At 44.1% G+C, this 25064-nt stretch overlaps 1 protein-coding gene across 1 annotated transcript in view; it reads left to right on the forward strand.

Moving 5' to 3' along the window:
- The first annotated feature begins 14233 nt into the window (after positions 1-14233).
- Positions 14234-25064, forward strand: part of E2F7 (E2F transcription factor 7) — a 38199-nt gene continuing 27368 nt past the window's right edge. Inside the window, exons 1-2 of the mRNA XM_036251837.1 lie at positions 14234-14329; positions 23182-23457. Coding sequence (XP_036107730.1) covers positions 14234-14329; positions 23182-23457 — 372 coding nt within the window. The remainder of the gene's footprint in view (positions 14330-23181; positions 23458-25064) is intronic.

Raw genomic sequence — 25064 nt, forward strand, 5'->3', positions numbered from 1 at the left:
TTCATGAATCTGACATGGCTCCTCCACTGTCTCTTTCTCTTTCTGCCAAGGGAAGCAAAAGACTGAGGCTTTATTATTTATTTATTTGCATTTATCTTCAGATAGAGCTAGAGGGAGAGAGAAAGAGAGAAACATCCGTGTGAGAGAGACACATCAAGTGGTTGCCACCCATCCGGGGCCAGGGACAAACTGAAACCGAAGTACGTGCCTTTAGCGGGGAACCAAACCCGGGTCTCTCTGGTCCGCGGGCCGACGCTCTAACCCATGAGCCAGACCAGCCAGGGAAAGACTGAAGCTTTAAAGCAATATTGTCCAAGAGAAATGTAATGGGAGCGTGTGTGTGATTTTAAATTTTCCAGTAGCCACGTGATTAGAACCACATTAAGTATAATACTATTATTAATATAAATGTGAATTATTAACACAAGTAGAAGGTAACAGGTGGACTTCATTTTAATAAGTGCATTTTTTAACCCAGTAGTTCCAAAAATCATTTCAACGTGTATTCAATATAAAAAACACTGAACACTTTATACCCTTTTTTCAAAATCCAGCGTATCTTCCACACTTGCGACATGTTTCAAGGGGGTACTTGGCATTGGTCAAGTACCCCCCAGCCACACGAGGCATCACATCAGACAGCACAGGTCTGGAACATGGTAGGGCCAGAGATGAAAAGAGGTGGGTTCTGCATCTCCAGGTGGAGGCCAGCCACCAGGCACAGCCACATGTTACTATTATATAAGAGCAAAATAAAATTTTTTGTGTCAATCTTCCCAAGTTGAGGGCCATTTGTTACAGAAACTGATTCCTTGAAGTGCTGTATTAAAACCAAAAACTACAATATACAGCATCGGCTTAGCAATCAGGTAACAGGTAGCACAAAAGATACATTAGAAGCTGCAAATCGGAGACCCATGCTATGCAGTGGTAAAGCTATTACCTGTGCACACTTGAAGGACTGAACGAGAACCTAGTGACCCTGTAGCTTCAGAGGAAGTAGATGCTGCCTTAGTTTACTGGGCTCTCATAACACAATGCCACAGACTGGGCAGCTTACACAACAGCAATTCTTTTCTCATAGTGCCAGAGGCTGGAAGTCCAAGATCAAGGGGCCAGCAGGGCTGGTTTCTGGCGAGACCTCTCTCCTTGGCTTTCAGACAGCCACCTTCTTTCTGTGTCCTCACATGGACTTTTCCTTATGCATATGTACTCCGGGTATCTCTTCCTCTTCTTTAATTTTTTAAATCCTCACCCGAGGAAACTTCTATGTGAGAGAAACACATTGAGTGGTTGCCTCCCACACAACCCTGACCAGGGCCGGGGACTGAACCACAACCAAGGTGCTCTGGACTGGAACTGAACCCACGACTCTTTGGTCCGAGGGATGACGCTCTAACCACTGAGTCAAACCGGCCAGGGCTCTTCCTCTTCTTATAAGGACACCAGTCCTATTGAATTTGGATCCCACCATTATTACCTTATTTAACCTTAATTACCTCGTTAGAGGGCTGATCACCAAATATAGTCACATGAGAGTCAGGGCTTCCACATGAATTTTGCGGAACACAATACAGTTCATAAAAGATACAGAATGCTCCTCTCTGCACTGAACAAAGATGATAAGAAATGCGTTCCGGACAGAACGGGCTGGTTTGCAAGCAGAAATAACAGGCAAGAGAGAGAACCTAGAAATCAAGGTGGGTCTGGGGCCTTGCAGGTTTGGGAAGCTGGCTGCTTCTAACAGTGAGCAGGAGGAGACAAGCCTGAAACGCTTGGAACAAAAGCACCCAGTCAATTGTTTTGGTTAAGAGTAGAGATTTGCCAGGCTAAAACACAGCCTCTCCCCACCAAGCCTATTGCTTTGAGGGCAAATTAGCCCCCATCAAATTAAGAGAGAGAAGTATAAGGGCAAGAAGGGAAAGAAATAGAGTCAACTTAAGAATCAGTTCTAGGAAAGAACTTCGGGTATGGTTACTGGCACCTGGAACTGACTAGAAATCAAGGGAATATTTCCAAAGAATAGTGATCTGGGCCTTAAAAAGCCTGTGACTGCAAAACATCCTCCTGGGGACCTCAAATTTCCACCAGCAGGAAGCAGGCTGTGCAAGCTCTAAGAAGTCATATTCTTTACCCCGACATCAGATATTGCTGGAGGGATTAATGGACAAAGTACATCCCAGAGGGCAGAGCCAAGGACAACAGAAAACAGTGAACCAGTACATCTGCCCACCGAGCAGGACCACAGTCTAATGAAGGAATCTGCCCCACCTCCAGGGCAGAGCCTTCATAATGCCTGCCCCACTGGATCCCTCATTGCTGTGGACCAGTCACTGCAATGGGTACCAGGAGTGTGTATTCACAGTTTGCCCTTTTCCAAATAAGAGTTTCTACTGTGATTATCCTGTTCTTGGTCCATGTTTTTTATGTGTTTTTGGAGGGAGGTGGGCAGAGAGTTCTTAGATCTCTGAAGCAAAGGACCCCATTACCTACAATGTGTGGACTTCACCCTGGATGTGGCACCTGGTGGAACTTGGGTGGCCAGAGGGCAGTCTGTGGTGGAAATAGCTAGCTGCCCCATGAGTTCTTACTCCTGTCTAATGTTAGGTTCTTGCTGGGATATATGTGCTCCAGAGCCAGTGATTATGACCACAGCCCCTTTGAATCCAGTGTGGCTGAGTGACTAGCTTTCTCTCTCGAGAATGTGAATAGAAGTGATGAATGCTGTGTGTCCACTGTCTGTTTCTCCTTCCACTAGCTAGAAGCAGAGGACTCAGAGGCAAGTCTAAAGAGATTGCAGAGCCACAAATGGAAGGAGCCTGGGCCCCAGAGTTGCCACACACAGGAAAGCCACCTGCCATCCAGGAGCACCATCATCAGACTGTTACATGACAGGGATAAATATGTTTTGTGAAGGTACTGAAAACCTTTGTAAAGGTTTCCTTAATATAGAAGCTAACATTGCTCTACTTAATATGCTCCTGAAAGAAGCGAAGGAGAGAGCTATGCAGCCTCTGGACAAAAAGCATACCAATCAGAGCAAAGAGTAAATGGCTCTCTGGCAGGAGAATAATTGTGCCCAAGGATTAGCAAGGAGCCTACCATGGCTGAAGCAAAGCCAACGGGTGGGAGAGTTGAAGGTGATAAGATCATAGCTGTAAAACGAGGCTGGATCTGAACACCTTGCAGAACATTGTACGAATTTTGGCGTTTACTTTGAACGAATTGGGAAGACACTGGAGTATTGGGAGAAGAAGGAGCATCTGATCTGACATTTTCATTGAGATCACTGTAGCTAGTTCTTGGGAACAGATTAAAGAGGGACAACAAGAAGAGGGACCAATTTTGACACTATTAAAACCATCCATGGAAGAGGGGAAGGTGGTTTGGAATCAGAAGGCTGTGGTAGAGGCGGTAAGCAGTGTTTGAGTCTGGATATGTCTTTAAGGTAGTGCCAAAGCCCCCTGTCTGAAATTCGGGCATATCTAATAGTCACGCTCTGGCTGGCTCATCAGAGATCTGCATGTGCACTGAGAGCAGAACTTGGCTCCTGAAGAGCTTGGTGTCCTCTGTAGTGAGAAAGACTCCGCCAATGCATAACGATATTATTGTTTCATTACAGGTATTAATAATTAATGTGCAAAAAGTAAATGAAATCAACCTAAAGTCATATGAATGTTTTCTGAGTTACCCAGCCCATAAAAACTTTACACTGAGACTTAATGCTATTCAAATATATTCCTCTTCCATGCCATCTGTAACATTAACCATGAGATTGCCATTGGCTTAAGAGACAAGACCGCTTTGCATCCTTTCAAACAGCCAACTGTGATTGCTCCAAAACAAACAAAAGTAGGCTACCATTTTAAATAGGAAAATTATCAAGGTGTCAGTTTTACAGCCGTGAATTTCGGTGAAGCTTGCTTCAAGGACTATATGGAGGTTTCTCTCTCTTAATTTCTAACTGCATATTTAACAAGAGAATCATTAGAAAACAGTGAGAGCAAAATTATTTTCTTACTATTGTGAGAATTTTCATTCAACTCCTGCAAAAGCAAGAGATTAATTTTAGCACTATTGTTAAATCATGGGGTATCCCCTACCGGCAGTACCGTCTGCTTTCCTCTCTGTATCATGTTTCCAGTTATGCTTCAGCTGAGTGTGTAATTGTTCCCTCCTTTAGGAGAGTCACTGTGAAAAAATGTAAATCATTGACATAACTGTATTGTTCTTCAAGTAGCAAATTTGCTTGGATTATGTGGACACTAAGGTGGACTCCTTTTGAAAATTTCAACTATTAAATAAATATCACAAGATTACAAAAGGTTTAAGAAAAGAACAAACACATTACCCTAAGTGGATATTCTAGCATGATGCCACTGTAAGTGCAAACATCAATAAAATACTCAACAACCATGAGACAAGTAAAGAAATCAGTAAAATTAAAACAAATGTCCAGAGTACATTTCAGCAAGCTTAAGAAAGGAATAGCAGTAGCTGCATGGGAACTTAATTAAACAACAAGCAATCCAGTGAAACTGGGTATCGAAAACAGGAAGAAGGAGTCAAAAGGATAAAGTAGAATTTAACTTCATCAGCTAAAAAAATGAAACAGAGGAATACAACACACACACACACACACACTCGCACGCACACACTCACACTATATTAGACCAGTTTACTAAATAGTTGTAGGCCTGAGGATAAATACATGCAACAAATATTAGATATTCTGCACGCACAAAAACACATAAGAAAGAGGAAGAGAGTCATACTTTACTTCCTTAAACTACATAAAGTATAAGATAAAATAAAGGAAGCTATGCTCTCATGGATAAAAACCTACAATGTTTAAAAATAACATTAAATACAATCACTTCCTATGGGACTTTTATAACAGACATCTGGAGAAGAGAAAAAGAAAACTTAAAGTATGTCAATAAAATGTAGATCGAAAGAATATGTACTAATGTGCAGGGCCTTGTGGGTCCCTGTGCTAGCTGGTACATTCTTCATATATGTGTTCTCCCATCTTGGAAGTGGCAGTCTACTTGATAGGTATGTTCTCTCTAGAGCTTTTATCCACTGTAGATTGTATTCATATATTGAATGTTTGCAAGAATAATAATCCAGGATCCCCAAGCCTCCATTTCCCACACTCCCTTCCAATTCTGTTTCCTTTCATCAGGAGACACTTCCCCTTCCTACCCCATGAGAAATGTAGCGTGACCCCCATTCAAGCCTTCCTCCTGGAGGAAGGAACTCCTGTCTCCAGTCTTACCTGACTGTGCTCACAACTGCCCCACTCAGCTCAGCCTGCCCTAAGCTCTCTCCTCCCAGGCCTCTGGCCTTGGTGTCCTGCTCTCTGCAGCCACACTGATAAACTTACCTGAGTGTAGTGAGGCCATCAGCGAATGCCCAAGAAGTGGTCACCTTAAGGAGTAGAGAGGTGCCCTGGCCAGTTTGGCTCAGTGGTTAGAGCGTCGGCCTGCGGTCCAGAGAGACCCGGGTTCGGTTCCCGCTAAGGGCACATATCTCAGTTGCAATTTGTCCCCGGCCCTGGTTGGGTCGTGCAGGAGGCAGCCACTTGATGTGTACCTTTCACATCTCTCTCTCTCTTCCTCTCTCTCCCTTCCACTCTATCTGAACAAAAAATGGAAAAATGTCCTCGGGTGAGGATAAAAAAAAGAAAGAGAGAGAGAGAGAGAGGAGACTAAATAAGTAGAGAGTAGCTTCTTGGGAAATAATTCATCCTCAGAGACTAAAATGTGGTCTAGTTACAATGTCTCAGCCATCGGGGGAGGGGAAGAATCATGAGTATAACACAGTGTCTGCTACCCAGACTTGGCCCCAGCCCAGGCTCCGTGAAAAAATGCTTAGGGAAAGGGATAAGTGAAAAGTAATCACCCACAGAATGAGAATGCTCTCTGACTCCCTACTTCAGCACAGAGAGGCACTGGCCTGATAGGACTTTGCTGGGGGGTGGGAGGAGCACATGAGGGGGGCCCAGGCCACCTCCCACACTCTGCGGTAGCAGCACCTTGCAGAACCATTGGCAGTAGAAACACCAGTACTAGGGGAGGCAAAGATCCAGGTCTAGCTTTCCTTGACGGCAGCAACAGTAGCCAGCACTCTTGAGGGAGGGTATAACGGCATATCAGAGCATCCCTGACCTTCTGAGTGCCAACGGCTTTGTTGACAGGAGGTCGTCACGCTCCATGGAGATACCTGGTGTCGCACATCATCAGCAGGAGCAAAAAGAAACCAACATATGGCAATGGAGGTGTTGGGTGCCAGGGGAAATTGAAAGGACTTGTTTAAGAGCATGTGTGGCTGGGGAAGCTTGGACTTCACTGGGGAGGCAGGGGTGTCTCTGAACAAGACTGGAAAGTCCTGTACGCTGTGGAAGGTATTACAGAGAAGCGATGTTTTATACTTACAGGTTAACCTCACTTTCACCCCCAGGTATGGTCTGAGGAAAGATGTCTTAAAGTTACATGGGTGATGTTGGTTAAATGGTTCCTCTTTCCAGGATCCATGTGCATTTCAACAGGACTTCTTGTAGACAACACCTTAACCTTTGTACATGAACATTTTCCCAATTGCGTTGTCAACGTCTGGGCTAATATATCTCTATCTGGGCTCAATACTCCATTTCTCTAGTTTTCCCAAGGTGGGAGGCCCTGCATTGGCGAGGCGACTTTGGGTCAGGAGGAGGTAATAATTGCAGTATTTAAACTTAAGTTTCCAGTCCCCGAAGCCCTAACCCCAAACTTCTCTTTCCACTGCACAATGAAAATATTTTAATTTGTTCCTGCAAAGTACTATGATGAATAAATGCTATTAAAATAATGCTATTAGGTAGATATAAAAAGTTACATTCAACCATTTAATTCTAAGCTTAGAAAAATGAAGGTGATAGAAGTCAGTCTTTGGCCTGATATTTTTATTATTCTCATTATTTATATATGTATGTATATACATGCATGTACATATGTAATATAATGAGTACAGATGTGTTCAGTTTCACCAAATATGGAATTTAAAAAGTGATTTCATTTTCAAATGTAAAAAATCAGCAATATTCTTACATATCCACACTAAGTGATAGGGAGTCGTAGCAAACGGCTTTACGAGGCCATCCTCAGGATCCAGTGAGTATCACAATGACAGAGTTGGCAGGTTCGTCAGGGGTCTCCCACATCAGCCTACCACCAGCTTTAAGAGAGAGCTGCAGCCTAGGTAACCAAAACCTTTTGTTCCAGGTCACCCAGCAAGTTCATAGCCAAGCTTAGTCTAGAACTATGTCTCCCTCCTCCTGAAGTTAATCCCTTCTCTTCTGGATAAGCCTCTGGAGATGAAGGAGAAGCTTGTCCCCATTTTCTCAGTTCTAGGACAGTGGTCAATCCTCATTTTTACTGTCCCAACCACTGTGGTCCCTCCAAAAAAATCACACCCAAACCTGCAGCATACAAGTTGACACCGTGTAAGGGGGTACCCATGACACACTCCGCATGATACCACTGTTCCAAGAAACACCCAACCCAGCTTAAAATCCATCCTATCTGCTGTGGTCTGGAATGTTTATTACAATACTGACCTTCAGTATACACACATGCACATCAAACATGCTCTCTCTCCTTTTAGTGAGAATGCAAACATGCTCCTTAAGGAGACTGACCTTGCTCCATAGTGCTAAAAATGAAAACGTGTCTGTAAAGATAATGAATGGATTCCCTCTGTTCCCTATGGGACATGGAATCGCAGCTTCAGCACCTCCCTTTGGACATCTGGACATCTGGATGTCATGTGCAACGGGAGCCATAACTGCCCTTTGGTATTAATCTGCTATTGTGGTGGTTGTTGTTGTTGTTGTTGCTAAGGCCATGAGCAGGAAACAATCATGGACTCATTCTTTATCTGACATTGCCTGGGATCAGTCAAAAATAAATTTCCTGCCTTCTAAAAACACAAACATTAAAACCTCATAGACACAGACAATAGTGTGGTGATTACCAGAGGAAAGGGGGTGGGGGGGTGGTGGAAGAGAGTAAACGGGGAGATAAATGGTGATGGAAGGAGACTAGACTTTGGATGGTGAACACACAATATAATTTACAGATGCTATATTATAGAATTGTACACCGGAAACCTATACACTTTTTATTAACCAATGTACTCCAATAAATTCAATAAAAAACAATATAAGACCAAAATTTTTGAAAAGTTCTTGCAAAGAAAAACAAATGTTTTTCTAAATGTCTGCTTTCTCCAAACTTGCTAGCAGTTAGAGAAGCAAATGTGTCATATTTCCAGACTCAAGAATGGCTGAAAACAAAACCCACTTTAAATGGCAGCCCTCGGTTTAAGAACTGCTAAACTGATCTGCTCAAGGAGACTTGAGAATTGCCAGATGTGAAGCCAAGGTCCCTCTGTTACCCACATGGAGAAAATTCAGTTTCTAATTCCCTTCTGTGGTTGCACTTTTGTGAACAGATGATACATTAACATGATTGTGCTTGCAGGAGTGGAAGGAAAAGAAAACATCTGAGAAGCTTATCCATTAACTGGGCAACTCAAACTGTCTGACACAAATTATATTTCACTACGGTGCATTCTTTCTATAAAGTAAGAAAAAGCTTAAGATTTGGAACCCTGAATGGGTAAAAGGCTATTTGCAGGTTTGAGAAGTTGGAGTAAGTCTTTTTTTCTTTTTTCACATTTAAAGTTTTATTCAGCACGAGTGGTTCAGAACATGCCATGACATGATCATGGAAATTTCCTTTAAACCCAAGGATCTAAATGGCAAGGGAAGAACATCTAGAGATTAGGGATCTAAAAGTGGCATTCAAGATTCTTTTGATTTAAAGCAGTAAATATTAAGCCTCCGTCAGCAGATTTACTCACCTGGATCTTCTGTCTGCACGGAGATGTGGCAGGGGAAACAGAGATGTCAGTAGGACAGTAGGAGAGCTTGCGGGAGATATGAAGGACACATTTACTTTCTTCAGAGTGAATCTGGTGCTTTGCATGTGTGCTCTTTTCAGAATCCATAAAAGAAGTTTCCGCAACGGTTTGTTTAGTTCTTAGAGTCAGTCTCTTGCAGAGGAAGGCAGACATCATGGATGTATAGTCTCCTGAGCACAGCCTTTGTCGCTCATTCTCCTGTTATTCCTCCATCACATGCCCACTCATAAGATTTCTCATTTACAGTGACACAGCCACACAGCCAGACTCAGTCCTTTGAAACCTCTACTCCAGAGGGTAGCACATCTGCCCAATTCCTCCTGCCATTGTTGATAGGACTTGAGGATCATGTTTTTAAACCTCTGAGTCAGAAGCAGCCAAAGGAATCAATGAATAGGCATACAACTAGCATGATGCTAATGAACAAGACATTAAGCAGTGAAAAAATACTGAATGCCCAAGTCCAATTCCATATCAAGTAAACTAGAAATGAGTATGGGGTTCAGATATTGGTGGGTTGTTTTTTTTTAATTTAATCCTCATCCGAGGATATTTTTCTATTTATCTTCAGCTAGAGTGGGAGAGAGAGGGAAAAGAGAAACATCAATATGAGAGGGATACATCAACTGGCTGCCTCCCTCACGACCCGACCAGGGCTGGGCCGAACCGCAACCAACGTACGTGCCCTTGACCAGAATCAAACCCGCTACTCATTGGTCCGTGGGCCAATGCTCTAACCGCGGAGCTAAACTGGCCAGGGCCAGATGTTGATATTTTTAAAAATCTGCTCAAGTGATTCTAAAGTCTAGACAGGCTGAGAACCCTGCCCCTAGCATGATACAGAGCCATGAGGACTGCTGCCATATCGGTAATACTGTACTGTGCCCATCAACGACCCTTCAAGCAGAGATTGTTGAAGGAGAACTGAAAAACACTTCACTTGGCATGAAACCTGGTATGGAAGTTTTAAAATATGACCCCCAATGCTTTAACACTTCTGTTCTTCGTAAATATGGGTGGATCTTTGACTGTTTCATCCAAAAAAAGTATAGTTGAATTGATGCCACCTTAGTTCTGAGGCTACATCGCAAAAGGCAATGTAATTTCCACCTCAGGAGCGGAACACCCGTGCAGCCCCGAGCCACCATGCCGAAAGGAAGATCGGGCCATCTGGAGAAGCCACACACAGGAACTGATGCCTGACTCACGTTCCCAGCCACCATCAGCGTCAATAGAATCACTGAGACTGACAGACTATTTACAAATTCTGGGACTTGAAAGCATCAATATAAATAAGAGTGTCAGAGTAATGTGTCTGAATTTTCCCATCAAACATTCATTTTCCAGTTTTCCGCCAAATCTAAGATCAATCTTACTTCAAACAATCAATGACATTACAAGTGCCTGAAGCCACATATTGAGTTTTTCTTATTTTGAATAGTGGCTACATTTGAATTGAAAGAGAAAAAAAGATACTCTGAAAATGCTAGGGAATGGTCTGTAACATACAATTGCCTGACCTCAAACAAAGAACCACTATTATTTTGAAATATATAATGAAATGAATGAACTGTTAATAATTTTAACATGGGTCTAGGAGGCTGAATGGTGGTCCCAAGAAAAGTATTTCCACATCCTAATCCCTGTAACCTGTGAATGTCACCTTATTTGGAAAAAGGATCTTTACAAATGTAATTAAGGATTTTGAGATGAAATCATCCTGGATTATACAGGTAGAACATAAATTCAATAACATGTGTCCTTATAAGATACACAGGAGAGATTTCACAGACAGAAGGAGGCAATATGACCACTAATGCAGTCTCAGAGATCTGAGCGAGGCAGCCTAAGTCAAGAATTGCTTATAGGCTCTGGCCAGGTAGCTCAACTGGTTAGAGTGACTTCCCCATATGCCAAGGTTGAGGGTTTGATCCCTGGTCAGGGCACACAAAAGAATCAACCAATAAATGCATAAATAAGTAGAACAACAAAATCCATGCTTCTGTATCTCTATCTCTCTCTCTCCCCCCTCCTCTCTTTCTAAAATTAATCAATAAAAATGTTTTAATTTAAAAAAAGAAAGAAAGAAAAGAATTGCTTACAGCCACGAGAAGCTGGAAGAGGCAAAGAACAGATTATCCTCTAACACCCCAGGAGTGTGGGGCTTGATTTCGGACTTCTGGTCTCCAGAACTATGAGAGAATAAATCTCTGTTGTTCTAAACCAACCAGTTTCTGATAATTTGTTATAGCGGCCACAGTAAATTAAAACAGTTTGGAAAAAACAAACATTTCCTCATCGAAATTTTCTGTTTCCATGTAGTGCAAAATTTAATAAATTACAATTTTATTCTTTATACTGTTTCCTCATGCTTCTACCTACAAGATAGATTTCAGTTCAAAATATATAAAATGTCTAATCTTTATTACCATTGTTTTCTTTATGTTTAAGTTTTCCTGTTCTTTTGTTTTGTTTTGTTTGTCTTTTTAACATGTGACCTACCTCTGGCTGGTTTGGCTCAGCAGTTACAGCATTAGCTGGAGGACTGAAGAGTGTCAGGTTCAATTCCCAGTCAAGGGCATGTACATGGGTTGCATGTTTGATCCCTGGCCCCAGTTGGGGGTGTGCAGGAGGCAATCAATAGATGTCTCTCTCATATTGATGCTTTTTTCTCTCTCCCACTCCCTCTCTCCCCTCCCTTCCACTCTATCTTAAAAAAAAAAAATCAATGGAAAAAATCTTCTGGTGAGGATTAACAAGAAAACAAAACAAAACAAAAAACATATGACCTAGCAGTGATTTTTAGGCTGTATTTAGCAGCAATCTAAACAGTACAAAGTGAAGGACCAGGTTGAACATTCTGAATTCTGCAGACAATAAATTTAAAAATACATGCACTGGGGAGGTGAGGGGTGGAAAGAGGAGCACTTGGTACAGAAAAGATAATAATGAGAAAGATATCTTACTATAAAATATATGGTTTGTAGGCTGCCTCAAATTCCAATAGTGGGACATCCTACCAAATGACTTACCTGCACTCTTCAAAATTCTCAAGGTCATCAAAAGATGGGGAAAGTACTATATGACAAGTTGTCACAGCCACAAGGAGCCTAAGGAGACATGAAGACTAAATGCAATGTGGTATCTTGGGGTAGGGGAGGACATTAGGTAACAATTAAATGGGAATACGGTAATGACTTCAGTTAAAAATAATGTATCAGCCAGCCCGTGAGGCTCACCAAGAGGTCGCCGGGTGCGATTCCTGGTCAGGGCAAGCAGAGACAGCCAGACAATGTTCTCTCATCTTCTCTCTCATCGATATTTCTGTCTCGCTCTACCTCTCCCTTCCTCTCTCTCTAAAATCAATAAAGAAAAAAAGTTTCAAAAAAGAATAATATATCAATATTGGTTCGTTAATTTTAACTAAAGTACTGTACAAACAAAATGTTAATAAGTAGGTGAAACTGATTGGCAGGTCTTCTCAATTTTTCTGTAAATTTGAAACTGTTCTCAACAATAGCGTCTATTAAAACTTACACAGACGCGCAAGACTGTCTCTATCAAAAGTCATACTTTAAACAAGAAACTAAAATTTAAGGAAGTGAAACATTTAATACAAATCACTACTATTGAGGAAATGTTCTCAACTGCTTCCCAGAATGCTAGCGCTTATTGCAAAGAATAAAGCCCCCCTCCCCCCATTATTGGCGATGTTCTGAAATGGGGACACCACCAAGGAACTTTTCCGGACTTGCAAGAAAAGAGGAAAAAACAGCTGGCTCGGCTTGCAGTCCAGTTTCCACGGCTAACTGGCGTGCCATCTGCTCGCAGCGGAGCGGTAACCATGGTTCACGTGTCACACCAGCACTCGTGCTGGGAAGTCTGCCCCAACAAGCCTGGGCAACGTCGCTTCTGCGCAGGTTGCTGGGGTTAGAGGGTGGAGGCAGCAGCATCCAGAGCGTGTATATCGTTTTTCCAAACTCCATCTGCTCTCCCCCCTGCTCGGGCGGTGCCCGCGCTCTTCCCGCGCGGCAAGCTTAGGGGCCCTGAGCTGGTCTTTTGTGCATAACAAAAGCGCCCTCCTCCTCCCGCCGCCCCGCCCGCCCCCACCTTGGCTTCCCGCGGCCGCTCGGGCCCGCGTCCTCAGCAGGAATTGGTTCCCGGGCCCGAGGTTTCCAGGTACCCGGAAGGGGGAGGGGGGCGAGGCGGCAATAATTGGGCGGGTGAGAGCGAAACGCGCGGCCAGGAGCGCCAAGACTCCAAGGGGCGGCGAGCCCGGGCCGTGCGGCCGCGTGATTGGCCGGGACCGCGCGGCCGGCCGCCGCTGATTGGCGGGTTCTCAAATTCGGTCTCAAGGCGCCAGAGGAGGTGTTTTAGCGGGGACCGCGATCTGGGCTGCAGTCCCGCTCGGCGTGTCGGAACGCTGGCGCTGTCCGGACGCCGCGGGGTCCTCGCCAGCGCACGGCGTTCGGAGCGGGGGTCTGCGCGCCCGGCTTTCCCCGCCCGATGTCGCCGCCCGGCTGCTGATCACCTCGCCCCGCGGATCCCGCGCGGATGTGAGGCCGGAGAGGTCCCCGGAGAGGCAGGAAACCTTCGCAGAGCCGTAGTAAGTAGCGCAGGCGGACAGGAGGGAATTGGGGGGAAAGGGAACCCTCCCGCCCCGCTGCCAGCCTGCCACCCTCCCCTCCTCCGCCGGCGGGGAATTGAGGACTTTATGTCGCGGGACCACGCGCGCGTGGGGTGTCCTGGCTCCAGCTCTTCCGCGGGTCGGGCAGCAGAGGGGACTTGCCTTTCCTCACGATTTGGGGGCTTCATTGGAAGAGTTGATCCTTGGGGTCTGCTTGGGAGCCTAGAAAGGAGCTGCGCTAAGCCCTGGATGGATTTGATCTAGCGATCAGGTTTCCTTCTCGGATTCAAACCTCGTTAAAGCCGAATTCCTCCCAGTTCTTTGCGCCAAAATTAACTGACCTTAGGAGACCCTGTACTTTCTGACAGATTTGCCCTATACCTTCCTGACTTGGTAACTTTATTTTGTTCTGTTGCTTTTCATAAAAACTTACTATTTTTGTTGATTTTTTTTTCCTTCCCAAGTTTTCCGTAATTAGTGGCTGTTTGTATTCGTTCCTGCGCGTTTTGGAGAGTGGAGGGTGTCTACGCTCCTGGAAATTCCCAGGATGAGTTTAGGGAGGGGAAGTTCATGTTCATTTTTGTTGGAGGAGAAAGCATCTAATTGTAAAATCATTTCTAATGTAATTGTGTATTACAGATGGAAGTAAATTGTTTAACACTAAAAGACCTGATCAACCCCAGGCAGCCCAGACTAAGTGATTTTGTAGCTGACGATGGGGAAAACGCACAAAAGGTAAGTGCACTGAGGTCGAACATACTTAGGATGGTGATGTCTAATTCAATTAAATGTTTCAGTGTGCCACTTGTATTTATTTGTTTTGTAAACCTAATGATTATGATGAACATTATAGAAATATAGGCATCCAGACCATTAATAACTGAGTTTCTCAGTTACTGTGCAGTGGAAAGAGGCTAGATTAGAGGTAGTGTTGGAACTAGTTCATACCCATCAAAGATGTGCTAGACACCTCAGTCAAAAGTTTTAATACTTGTAGTTGTCAAAATTGTAATTAGCTAACGCTGTGCAGCAATGTTAAGCCTCAGTACCCAGGGAAATAGACTCTTTGCTATAAATGCTGGAATATTAAAGTACTGTGAAATGTTCTTCATAGCCATTAATCAGCTCCTAGAGGCTGTTCCGTTCACCCATATAGGGAGATAAGTGACTGAATACACCAACATATGAGTATTTTACAGTGCTGCTGCTGGTCTGGTTTTGCAGAGTCATTACTCCTTTTTTGCACCTCTGTGATTTGTAAGACCATGGTGGTGTCTTCAAGAAACATTACCAAGTAAACTGGCCATAGCAATATCTAAACTGTCCCTGTACTCATGTCAGCACAGTTATGCTGAAAAGTGCCCTACTGAAAAGCTGTAATAGCTTGTTAGTAGCAAATATTTAAGCATTGTTAGGCAAAGGCAAATAGATATAATAAACCTGGATGTAGAAACTATGAATATAAGTCTGAGCATGGCAATTTCCTTGAGCATTGAACTTCTCTAGGGTCCTGGTCTAAATTTTAGACCAGCATCAACAGTGAAACTACCTGGTTGCAAAGAACCTGTTGTATGGTCCTCTGAAGAATATTTGACAGCCATTAATTTTGGATAGGTGTGAAATTGTATACTCTTCCATGTAGGGTTTTCTTTCCCCCTAGCATTCGATTTATTTTTGTTAGGAAAAGAAGTGTACCAAAGCGTTATTGTTTTAAAGAGGAATTTTTTTTAAATTACCTAAGCTATATGAGGGCGGAAATGCCCAGACTTTATATTTTCAGATTTTTGGAGTTTCAGAGCAAAACTTTGTTATCTTTTATCATTTGGATGTGATAGCCTTAAAAAAATATGTATACATTTATATAAAGCCTAAGTCAGTGTACCCTTTTTTCCTTCTGGGTCAATGACTCCTAATCAAGTGCCTTCAACTTCTACTCTAGTTAGCATCAATGAGTCTATGTCCAGTTGAGCTTTCACATTCTAATGGATATGGAAAAAACTCAAGTGATTCGAGAGATTGGGAAGGTGGTTAAAATGTTTGAAATGGAATGTCTGAGCAGGAATTATTTCACCTCTCAAAGAGAAGGCACAGGATAAGAACAGAGTGCTTCTTCCTAGATACTCCGAGGGGCTTTGTGTCTTTTCCTGTTGCTGGGAATCGTTTCTAGGGATAATGCAAACATGGGATTTGGAGTCAGATCTGGGTTTGAGTTTCTGCTCTGCCTTTTATTAGCTATGTCACGTTGAACAAGTATATTTATTCAGTCTTTCAACAAATATGCATGTCAAAGGTGCTAGGGGGACATTGGTTTAATAAGTCTCCTAACCTCATTAAGCCTGTTTCTTTCTTCCATAAATTACAGCTAATAAATAGCACCCCCCCCCCTTTTGGGTTTTTGGTAAGCACTCAGCAACACATATTGTTCACACTGTGCTCAAACTGACAACCCAAAGATGAATATGATGTGGGTGCTGCCCTCAGTTACCTGAGAGACTCTCAGGGACTCAGATGTAAAACTAACCAACTGGACTGTGATTTGATAAATGCTGTAATAGAAGTGAGAATACAATGGCCCCCATGGAACAGAGGAGGAAGAAATAAATTCATAGGGAGTCTAGGGAGATTTGGAAGGCTTCAGAGGAGACAGCATTAGGGTTGAGGATGTTCAACCTACAAGAAGAGAAGAGTGAGTGAGAGGGACATTTTAGGCAGGAGAAATAACATAAGATGTGGGCATTTAAGAAATGTTCAAGAGATTCCACATGGCCACAGACTCGTGGGGACGAGTTGTTCCTTAAAGCCCTCTGAGGGGTGCTTGCTCCAGTGTCCTGTGCACCAGTTAGCATATAGAGCATTAATCTTTCTTGACTGGTCAAGAACTCTTACAAGTTCTGTGTTGTCCATGCATCTTCGTACTGCTCATGGAAAACAGAAAGAAGTTTTCAACTTGATTACCCAAATTTACCGTGCCCAGTTGTGGGATAACAAACAACTCTCCTAAGTTGTTTACAGTGCATTTAGGCATGACAAAGAATGGATGATTTGGGACAAAGAGATGAGCAGTGCGGAATGAGCTGTTGGGAGGGCTTTGTGAAGGAGTTAACATCTGAGTTAGGGCTTGAAGGAATGAAGACTAAGACTTAGGCAAGTAGAGAGGAAAGGACCTGGTAAAGAGTAGAAATGAGGCCCTGGCCGGGTAGCTCAGTTGGTTGGAGTGACGTCCCGATGTGCCAAGGTTGTGGGTTCGATTGCTGGTCAGGGCACATACAAGAAGCAACCAATTGCCCTGGCCAGTTTGGCTTAGCAGTTAGAGCATCAGCCGGTGAACCAATGAGTTGTGGTTCGATTCTGGTCAAAGGCATGTACCTCGGGTGCAGTTCATCCCGGTCCTGGTCGGGGTCATACAGGAGGCAACCAGTCGATGTATCTCTCTCACATTGACATTTTTCTCTCTCTCTCCCTCCCTCCCTCCCACTCTATCTGAGGAAAATACCCTCAGGTGAGGATTAAAAAAAAAAAAAAGCAGCAACCAATGAATGCATAAATAAGTGGACTAATAAATCAATGTTTCTCTCTCCCTCTCTTCCCCTTCTTCCCTCTCCCTCTCCCTGTCTAAAATCCATCAGTCAGTAAAACGTAGAAGTGAATGGTACATTTGGGGACAACACCTAGACTTAGTGAGCACAGGGTTTTTTGAAGGTCATTCATCTCTCTTGGGAGTGGTTAATAAAGAAGTTGAGTTCAATTTGAAATATAGCTGTACCTGTGTGATTACAGATAAATAAATATGTGCAGAAGGCAGCTGGTTGCCTGACTTTGGAATTCATGGAAGGTGCTAGCCAAACACAAACTTGAGAATTATCAACACACAGGTTGGTTTTAAAACCGTGTACAGTGGTGCAGAGAGGCAAGCAGCGGACTGAGGTCTGAAAGAGTGGAAAAAGGAACTAGTGAAGGAGACTAAGAGGGAACAGAGAAGTAGGAAGAGAACTGAACCAACAGAGAAAAACCGCAGTCTCAGAAGGCCTGCCAGTTTTATAGAGCAAGGAACAGTCAGCAGTTTTAACCATTGCAGTGATGTGGGGTGAGGTATTCTGCCATTGGTTTGGCACCTGGAAGGTGACCTCACTGAGAAGCAGTGGATCAGAACACACTGATAATTAGAGGAACACCTGGGATATGGGCAGGGATAGCCTTCAATGTGGATTACTCATTCTAGAAAGTGCTCTGAAGGGAAAGAGAATTGTTAGTCAGAAGCCAGGGGAACTTCCTAACGGGTAGTCTTCGCAGTGAGGCTTAAACAATAGGTAGAGTTTCAACAGGCACAGCTCCGCCGATGGCACTAGAGACAAAGTGACAGTGTGAGCAGCAGTGCAGATGTGATGACGTGCAGGGCAGGTTGAAGAAAAGCAAGGGGACTGTCAGGGCAGACTGTGCAATCTGCATGAGGTGGAGCTGGAAAAGAGGTTGGCGTGACTGCGGACCCGGGTTCGATTCCAGCCAAGGGCTCGTACCTCGGTTGCGGTTCATCCCCAGTCCTGGATGGGGTCGTGCTGGTGGCACCCAATCGATGTGTCTTTCTCACATCAATGTTTCTCTCTCTCTCTCTCTCCTTTCCACTCTGTCTGAAGATAAATGCAAAATATCCTCGGGTGAGGATTAAAAACAAAAATTAAAAAAAAAAAGAAGTTGGCATGACATTACCGAAGGCCTTGACAAGGCTGACAACTATTTTATTTGAGGTAACGTGATCAAAGCTGTAGCCGAAACAGAAGCAAGAGAGAAACCAAGATCGGTTAACTACCCACTCCTTTCCGTGGCAGCATTCAGCATGGTCTTAATGCGGGTTCGGCTGAGAGTGATGAACATTGGGTTAGCATTTCACAGGTTACAAACCATTCACCTTCATTATGTAATCTGATCCTCACAATAACTCTATGGCAAGTAAGCCATTCACATAGGAAAACTAGAAAACTGTCATGGGTTACTTACTCCAGGCTCTGTCTAAGGGAGGAAGTGATTTCCAGGGTGTTGCAGCTTTGATTTCCTGACAAGCAGATGTGACACGGAGCTTACTGTGCAGGAGGTTTATAGGGAGTGTTCTGGGCATCAGTGCCTGGGGAAGGGAAGAGAAGGCAGCAGAAATGGACAGAGGAAGAGGCAGGTCTGCAGCAGTTTCAATGGAAGTCTGAGTGTAGCCTGTGGGGAGGTCTGGGATGACCCCTCAGAGTAGTCCTGAGTAGGGCAAGGGGCCTGGCTTGTACATATCAGGCCCCCCGGGGAGAATTGTGATCCCAGATGCTTCAACTCTCTGCAGCCAAGGCATTCCACTTGAGGGCTTCCTGTTGGCATTCCTCCAGCAGCTGGGGGACTGAATCATTCCTACTGAGGTGGTCTGGTTGCATCCCAGTGTCCACCACACAGCTGGGCAGCCTTGCTGGAAAGCCATGGAGATACTGCAGTCTGAACTCCTTATTTTATGGATCAGGAAACTTGGTCCCAGACAGAATGAACAGTTCATTCAGTATCAAGAAGAAACAGCCTTGGCCAGCTTGGCTCAGCGGTTAGAGCATTGGCCAGCAGACCAGAGTTGTGGGTTCGATTTCGGCCAAGGGCACATACCTCGGTTGCAGATTGCCCCTGCCCTGGTCGGGGTTGTGCAGGAGGCAACCAATCGATGTGTCTCTCTCATGTTGATGTTTCTTTCTGTCTGTCTCTCTGCCCTTCCCACTGTATCTGAAGATAAATGGAAAAATATCCTTAGTTGAGGATTTTTTTAAAAAAAATGAATTTGCTCTTTTCCCAGGCTAGCATTACACAGTATGATAGATACTCCATGATGCTGGGCAGCAGCAGGGAGCTGCAGCTCCCAGTCATCCACGGATCAGAGTGAGCAGCTCGTACTCTACAGTGTACTGTGTTGCCAGTATTTTTGGATATTGTGTTTCATTTTTTCGCATTCCATCGTGTCTACAAAACATCCATCTGGGTCTTCTGTTTCTGGTGAGAAGAGGAGGGCAGTTGCAGGTGCTGCTCGACTTTCCATGGGGAGAGCACATTGGGGTGGGGTAGGCTAAGCTATGATTGTCAGTAGGTTAGTTGTACAGTCGTCCCTCATTTATCGCGGTTAATCTGTTCCAGACTCTAGCAGTTGCACCTGGCGTTGAAGGATTCCTGGGGTGCTCGAATGCATAGGCCTACAGTCCATATGTACAGTAATTTTAATTGTAATACAGGAGTGTATAATTTGACTCAGACAACCGAGCGCACACTGTATCATTTTCACTGTCTCAGTCAACTTTTTAATGAATATATTTGAAAAAAACCTCGATAGAGTGAAGCCGCGAAAGTCGAAGCGTGAAGTGGCCAAGGACGACCGTAGTAAATGCACTTTCAACTTTCCATATTTTCAACTTATGAATGGTTTGTCAGGACGTAACTTCATAAGTCGAGGTGCATCTGTAATACTTAAACTGTAGTGAAAATATATCGAAGTGTTGGAGTAAATTATCTAACTGATTGCTTCTCAGTAGAGAAAAAGTAGGAGGAACGCATTGTTCCTGTGGCTTCAGGTACCACGGAAGATAGAGAAGGAGAGTGAATCTCTGTCTGAAGATAGAGAAGGACGGTGAATCTCTGTCTGCCTCAGCAAGACTGGGCCACACCATCTACTGCAGGGATGCCTTTTTGAATAACCAGATAATCAAGGCACGGTGTTCTCTGTGCATCTGTGCGGGGCAAGGCATTGTGCCACACACTGTGAGGAATGAGACATGTGGAACTTACTGCCTGACCTCCGGAAGTGCGGTCTCATTAATGAGACAAGACATACACCCAGGAAGTTAAATAGATTAGCTCTGAGTGTCAGAATGAGTGGTAATAAAGATGGGAAAGAGGGGAAAAGATATTAGCTAAGTTTTATTGCATGCCCACTATCTGCCAGGAACTATTCTCATAACCTTTGAGGCTGGTATTTTATGAACTTCATTTTCAGTTGAGAGCATCAAAGCCCAGTGAGGAGAAGGAACTCCCTCCCTCCCACTGCTGGTAGCTGGCCCTGGCGCCGGCCAGCAGAACTGCGTCCCCTTTCTGCCTCTGCCTCATCCTCCTGGCGCCTGCTGGCTGCTGTATGCAGCTGAGAAAAGGTAGCCTCCTCCCAACAGGCACCCAGGACAAGCTTATTTCTAGATGCAGAATTTCAGAAACTCCTGCGTTCAGCTCTTTCTTGCACACTAGTTACTTTTTTTTTTTAATCCTCACCTGAGGATACTTTTCCATCTATCCTCAGATAGAGTGTGGGAGGGGGGCAAACATCGATGTGACAGAGGCACATCGATTGGCCACGTCCCGCACGATCCTGACCAGGGCTGGGGACCAAACTACGACCCTGACCAGGGCCGGGGACCAAACCACAATCGAGGTACGTGCCCTTGACCAGAATCAAACCGAGACTCTTTGATCCAATGGCTGACACTTTAATCACTGAGCCATACTGGCCAGGGCATACCAGTTACTTTTATACAGAATGAGGTTGTATGTAACCTCGAGCAAGTTATTTCACCTTGGTGTGCCTCGGTTTCTGCAGCTGTAGACTGGAAAAATAACAGTACCTAGGTAACAGGATTAGGTGAGGCGTTAATATATGTAAGGTCTGGGTGTGGCATGTAGGAAACACTCAACACTTTCCCTGGAGGGTGCCCTTCCAGACGACTTCATCAGAATAGCACACTTGTAGGAACTTGTTAAGAGATGTCAGTAGATGCCTCGCCCCAGGCTGGATGCTCACTGCTGCTGTGGCCTGAGAAGCCCACACTCCCATCCCCACCCCCTCCCTTCCTGTTATAGGAGGACTGCCATGGCTGGCTGTAACTTCTGCTAATCCAAGGAACAAGATTTGGCATGCTAATACATATTCCAGTTCCTCCCAGTCTTCCCCCTCTTCACACGTTCATTTTTGTTTTGTTTTTTTTTATCCTCACCCGAGGATATTTTTCCATTTTTTGTACAGATAGAATGGGAGGGAGAGAGAGGAAGGGAGAGAGAGTGAGAAACATCGACGTGAAGGGACACATCGAGTGGCTGCCACCCACACGAGCAACCAGGGCCGGGGACAAACTGCAACCGAAGTACGTGCCCTTAGCGGGAACCGAACCCGGGTCTCTCCGGACCGCAGGCCGACGCTCTAACCGCTGAGCCAAACTGGCCAGGGCCACACGTTCATTTTTAAGACGCACTGTTTCTACACCACTGTTCAGCCAGAATCCAAGCATGCAGGAGCTACGCAGTGACCCGTGTACAGGAGGGTCAGTGACAAATACTCACCTCACCCACCCTCACACTTATGTAAGACCTGTTGCCTGGAGGTGCATTCTGCTGTAAGAACCAAATCTTTCTGTTTCTGAGTGCCAAAAACTGGTTTTAGGGGAAAGAAAGCTGTTTTATAATTGCTTGGTAGTTCCAAATTTGGATTCTCTATACTCAGTTCTTTCTTACGATGGACTAATGGACATAATGGATCTATCATTAATCTTTTCATATAATTAAGACAGTCTACTCCAAGTGTGATCTGAGGGTAGGTTCTACTCCATAAACTATTACCAAACTGGGAAAAATTAAGGACAGAACTTGAGAGTTAAGCACTTAGAAACCTCTGTAACAACTAAATATCACCTCCATGACATCCAAGCCTGTGATCAGTGGTCTCTTCCTGTTGAGACTGTAGGTCAGTTCAATTGGCAAACTCGAGTGGAGAGGCAGATGGAGAGGGGTTGCATATGAGTCCTGTGAAGTAAGACCACATATCAGTATTCAGGAGTTAGCAGATGTGAAACCCTGGTCCTTACCAGGCCGGCATGGCTCCGGGGATTGAGCGTTGTCCCATGGACTGAGAGGTCCCGGGGTTGATTCCTGGTCAGGGCACATGCCCAGGTTGCAGGCCCAGTGGGGGTGGTGCAGGAGGCAGCCAATCAGTGTTCTCTCTCACATCGATGTTTCTGTCTTTCTCTCCCTTCTTTTCTCTCTAAAAAAATCAGTTAAGAAATATTAAAAAATAAAACCCTGGTCCTTCGCCATGGGTGGTTTGAGAAGAACTGCTTTGGGGGAATAGCATTAGATAGTTCTCCAAGTTTGCTTGAAATGTGGCATTTTGTTGGATGCACTTTCATTGATTGCTCCTGCTAATTGCTGTATTCATGCTGGTGAGCACTGAACTACAAAAGCATAATTTCTCTTTGCTGGTGAATGCAAACTTACAGTGTTTAAAAAATGTGGCTCTGAGGAGCATATGGACTCAACTCACCTTTACCCTTCTCATCCCCAACTATTACAGTGACAGACACACTCATGACTTCAACAGAGATGCCATGAAAAATGTGCGTAAAAGGAGCAGCAGTTTATCATCAGTTCCTCATTGGAGCCTCTCCTCGAGTCCCATGAATCCTTCTGTCTGTTTTCATTAGGCCCATCCTAATATTTTTCAGCCCTGAACATATGGTCTGTTTGTATTTTCATGGTGGGAACTCACTGTTCTCTTAGCTGATAGCTGACCTCTCTCATTCTTGCTAAAAGGTCTCTTTTTTTTTAAATAGGAAAATATTTTTGTTGATCGATCAAGGATGGCCCCGAAGACTCCAATAAAAAATGAACCAATTGACTTATCAAAGCAAAAAATCTTCACTCCAGAAAGAAATCCCATTACTCCAGTTAAGCTTGTCGACAGACAGCAGACAGAACCATGGACGCCCACAGCGAACCTGAAGATGCTCATCAGTGCTGCCAGCCCAGACATAAGAGACTGGGAGAAGAGGAAGGGGCTGTTCAGACCCATTGAGAACAAGGACGAAGCGTTCACAGGCTCTCTGCAGGTAAGCAGGCTGTGCTCCCGAGGGCTTTGTGGAATTTAAATTTTAACTTGATTATTTTAAAAAGGCATAGAATTCTCCATTTTTCAGCGACTATTGAGCCAAAAGCAGTATTAAACTTAATATCATCTTTAAATTACACATCTATGGCAAACCAGAGCCCTATCTGAATAAGCAGCATATCTGTACTTTAAAAAAAAAAAAAAAAGCCCTGGCCAGTTTGGCTCAGCGGTTAGAGCATCGGCCTGCGGTCCGGAGAGACCCGGGTTCGGTTCCCGCTAAGGGCACGTACTTCGGTTGCAGTTGGTCCCCGGCCCTGGTTGGTCGTGTGGTGGCAGCCACTCGATGTGTCCCTTTCACGTCGATGTTTCTCTCTCTCTCTGTCTCTTCCTCTCTCTCCCTCCCACTCTATCTGTACAAAAAATGGAAAAATGTCCTCGGGTGAGGATAAAAAAAAAAAAAAGTATAAAAAAAAAAAAAAATCAGTGGTCAGTAATTTTCTCTCTCCCATCAAACTTTTTCCCAGATTTGCTAAGAAAAATTACTCACAGATTGGAATGTTATTTCACTCCCATTTTTCTTTATTTTAGTGGATTTTTTTAATCTATAAAAGTTACCAAAATGACCCGGCTGGTGTGGCTCAGTAATTGAGCATCGACCCATGCACCAGGAGGTCACTAGTTTGATTTCCAGTCAGGGCACATGCCCAGGTTGTGGGCGAAATCTCCACTGGGGGGGGCGTGCAGGAGGTGGCAAATCGATGTTCTCTCTTATCCATGTTTCTATCTCTCTCTCCCTGTTCCTTCCTCTCTCTCTAAAAGCAATAAAGAAAAAATATATATTTAAAAAAAATGACCAAAATGAATAAATTGGGACTAGAGAAGAGAAAAGGATGCCCCAAATTACAACTGGAAATGTATAGACCAAAATGAAGCGAATCTGCCATGCGCTTTATTGCCATGGTAAAACTAACAATACAAGTCAGATCACACATTGAGAACCAGGTCCCCAGAGAAACTCCTGTGCCTGTACACCAGGGGACAGCAACAAAAATAACGTAGCAGTATCGTTCCTATTAACCCAATTTGGGAAATGACCCAAATTGTTACAAAAAAGGAAATAGATAAGTAAATTGTGTTTTATTTATGCAGTGGATTCTCATACGACAGTGAAAAGGAGAGAACTGCAGATACCTGCAAGAACCTGAATGAATCTCAGGATGTACAGTCAGTCCTCACTTAAATTTGTTAATATGTTCTGTGACTTGAAGCAAAATGGCGTAAAAAAAGCAAACAGACCAATTTTACCACAGGTTAATTGATATAAACAGAGCTTACATTATAGCAGAATGATGTTCAATTAAATGTTATTCGAGGTGAGGACCTCTTGTGTGTAGATTGAAGAAAGCAAGTCCCAGAAGACTAAAACCCAAACTAGCAAAACAAGCCTAAGCAATTATATAGGAATACATGTGTACATGATCGAGTGATTTTAAAATGGCAAGGAAACGATAAATACAAATTCAGGAGAGGGTTTACTCTGTGGGGTAGGCAAATGTAAATTAATAGTATTGTTCTAGTTTGGGGGTTGGTTGGGAGGTAGAGTTATGG

This window comes from Molossus molossus, unplaced genomic scaffold, assembly GCF_014108415.1.
Source record: "Molossus molossus isolate mMolMol1 unplaced genomic scaffold, mMolMol1.p scaffold_m16_p_10, whole genome shotgun sequence".
Classification (NCBI taxonomy): Eukaryota; Metazoa; Chordata; class Mammalia; order Chiroptera; family Molossidae; genus Molossus; species Molossus molossus.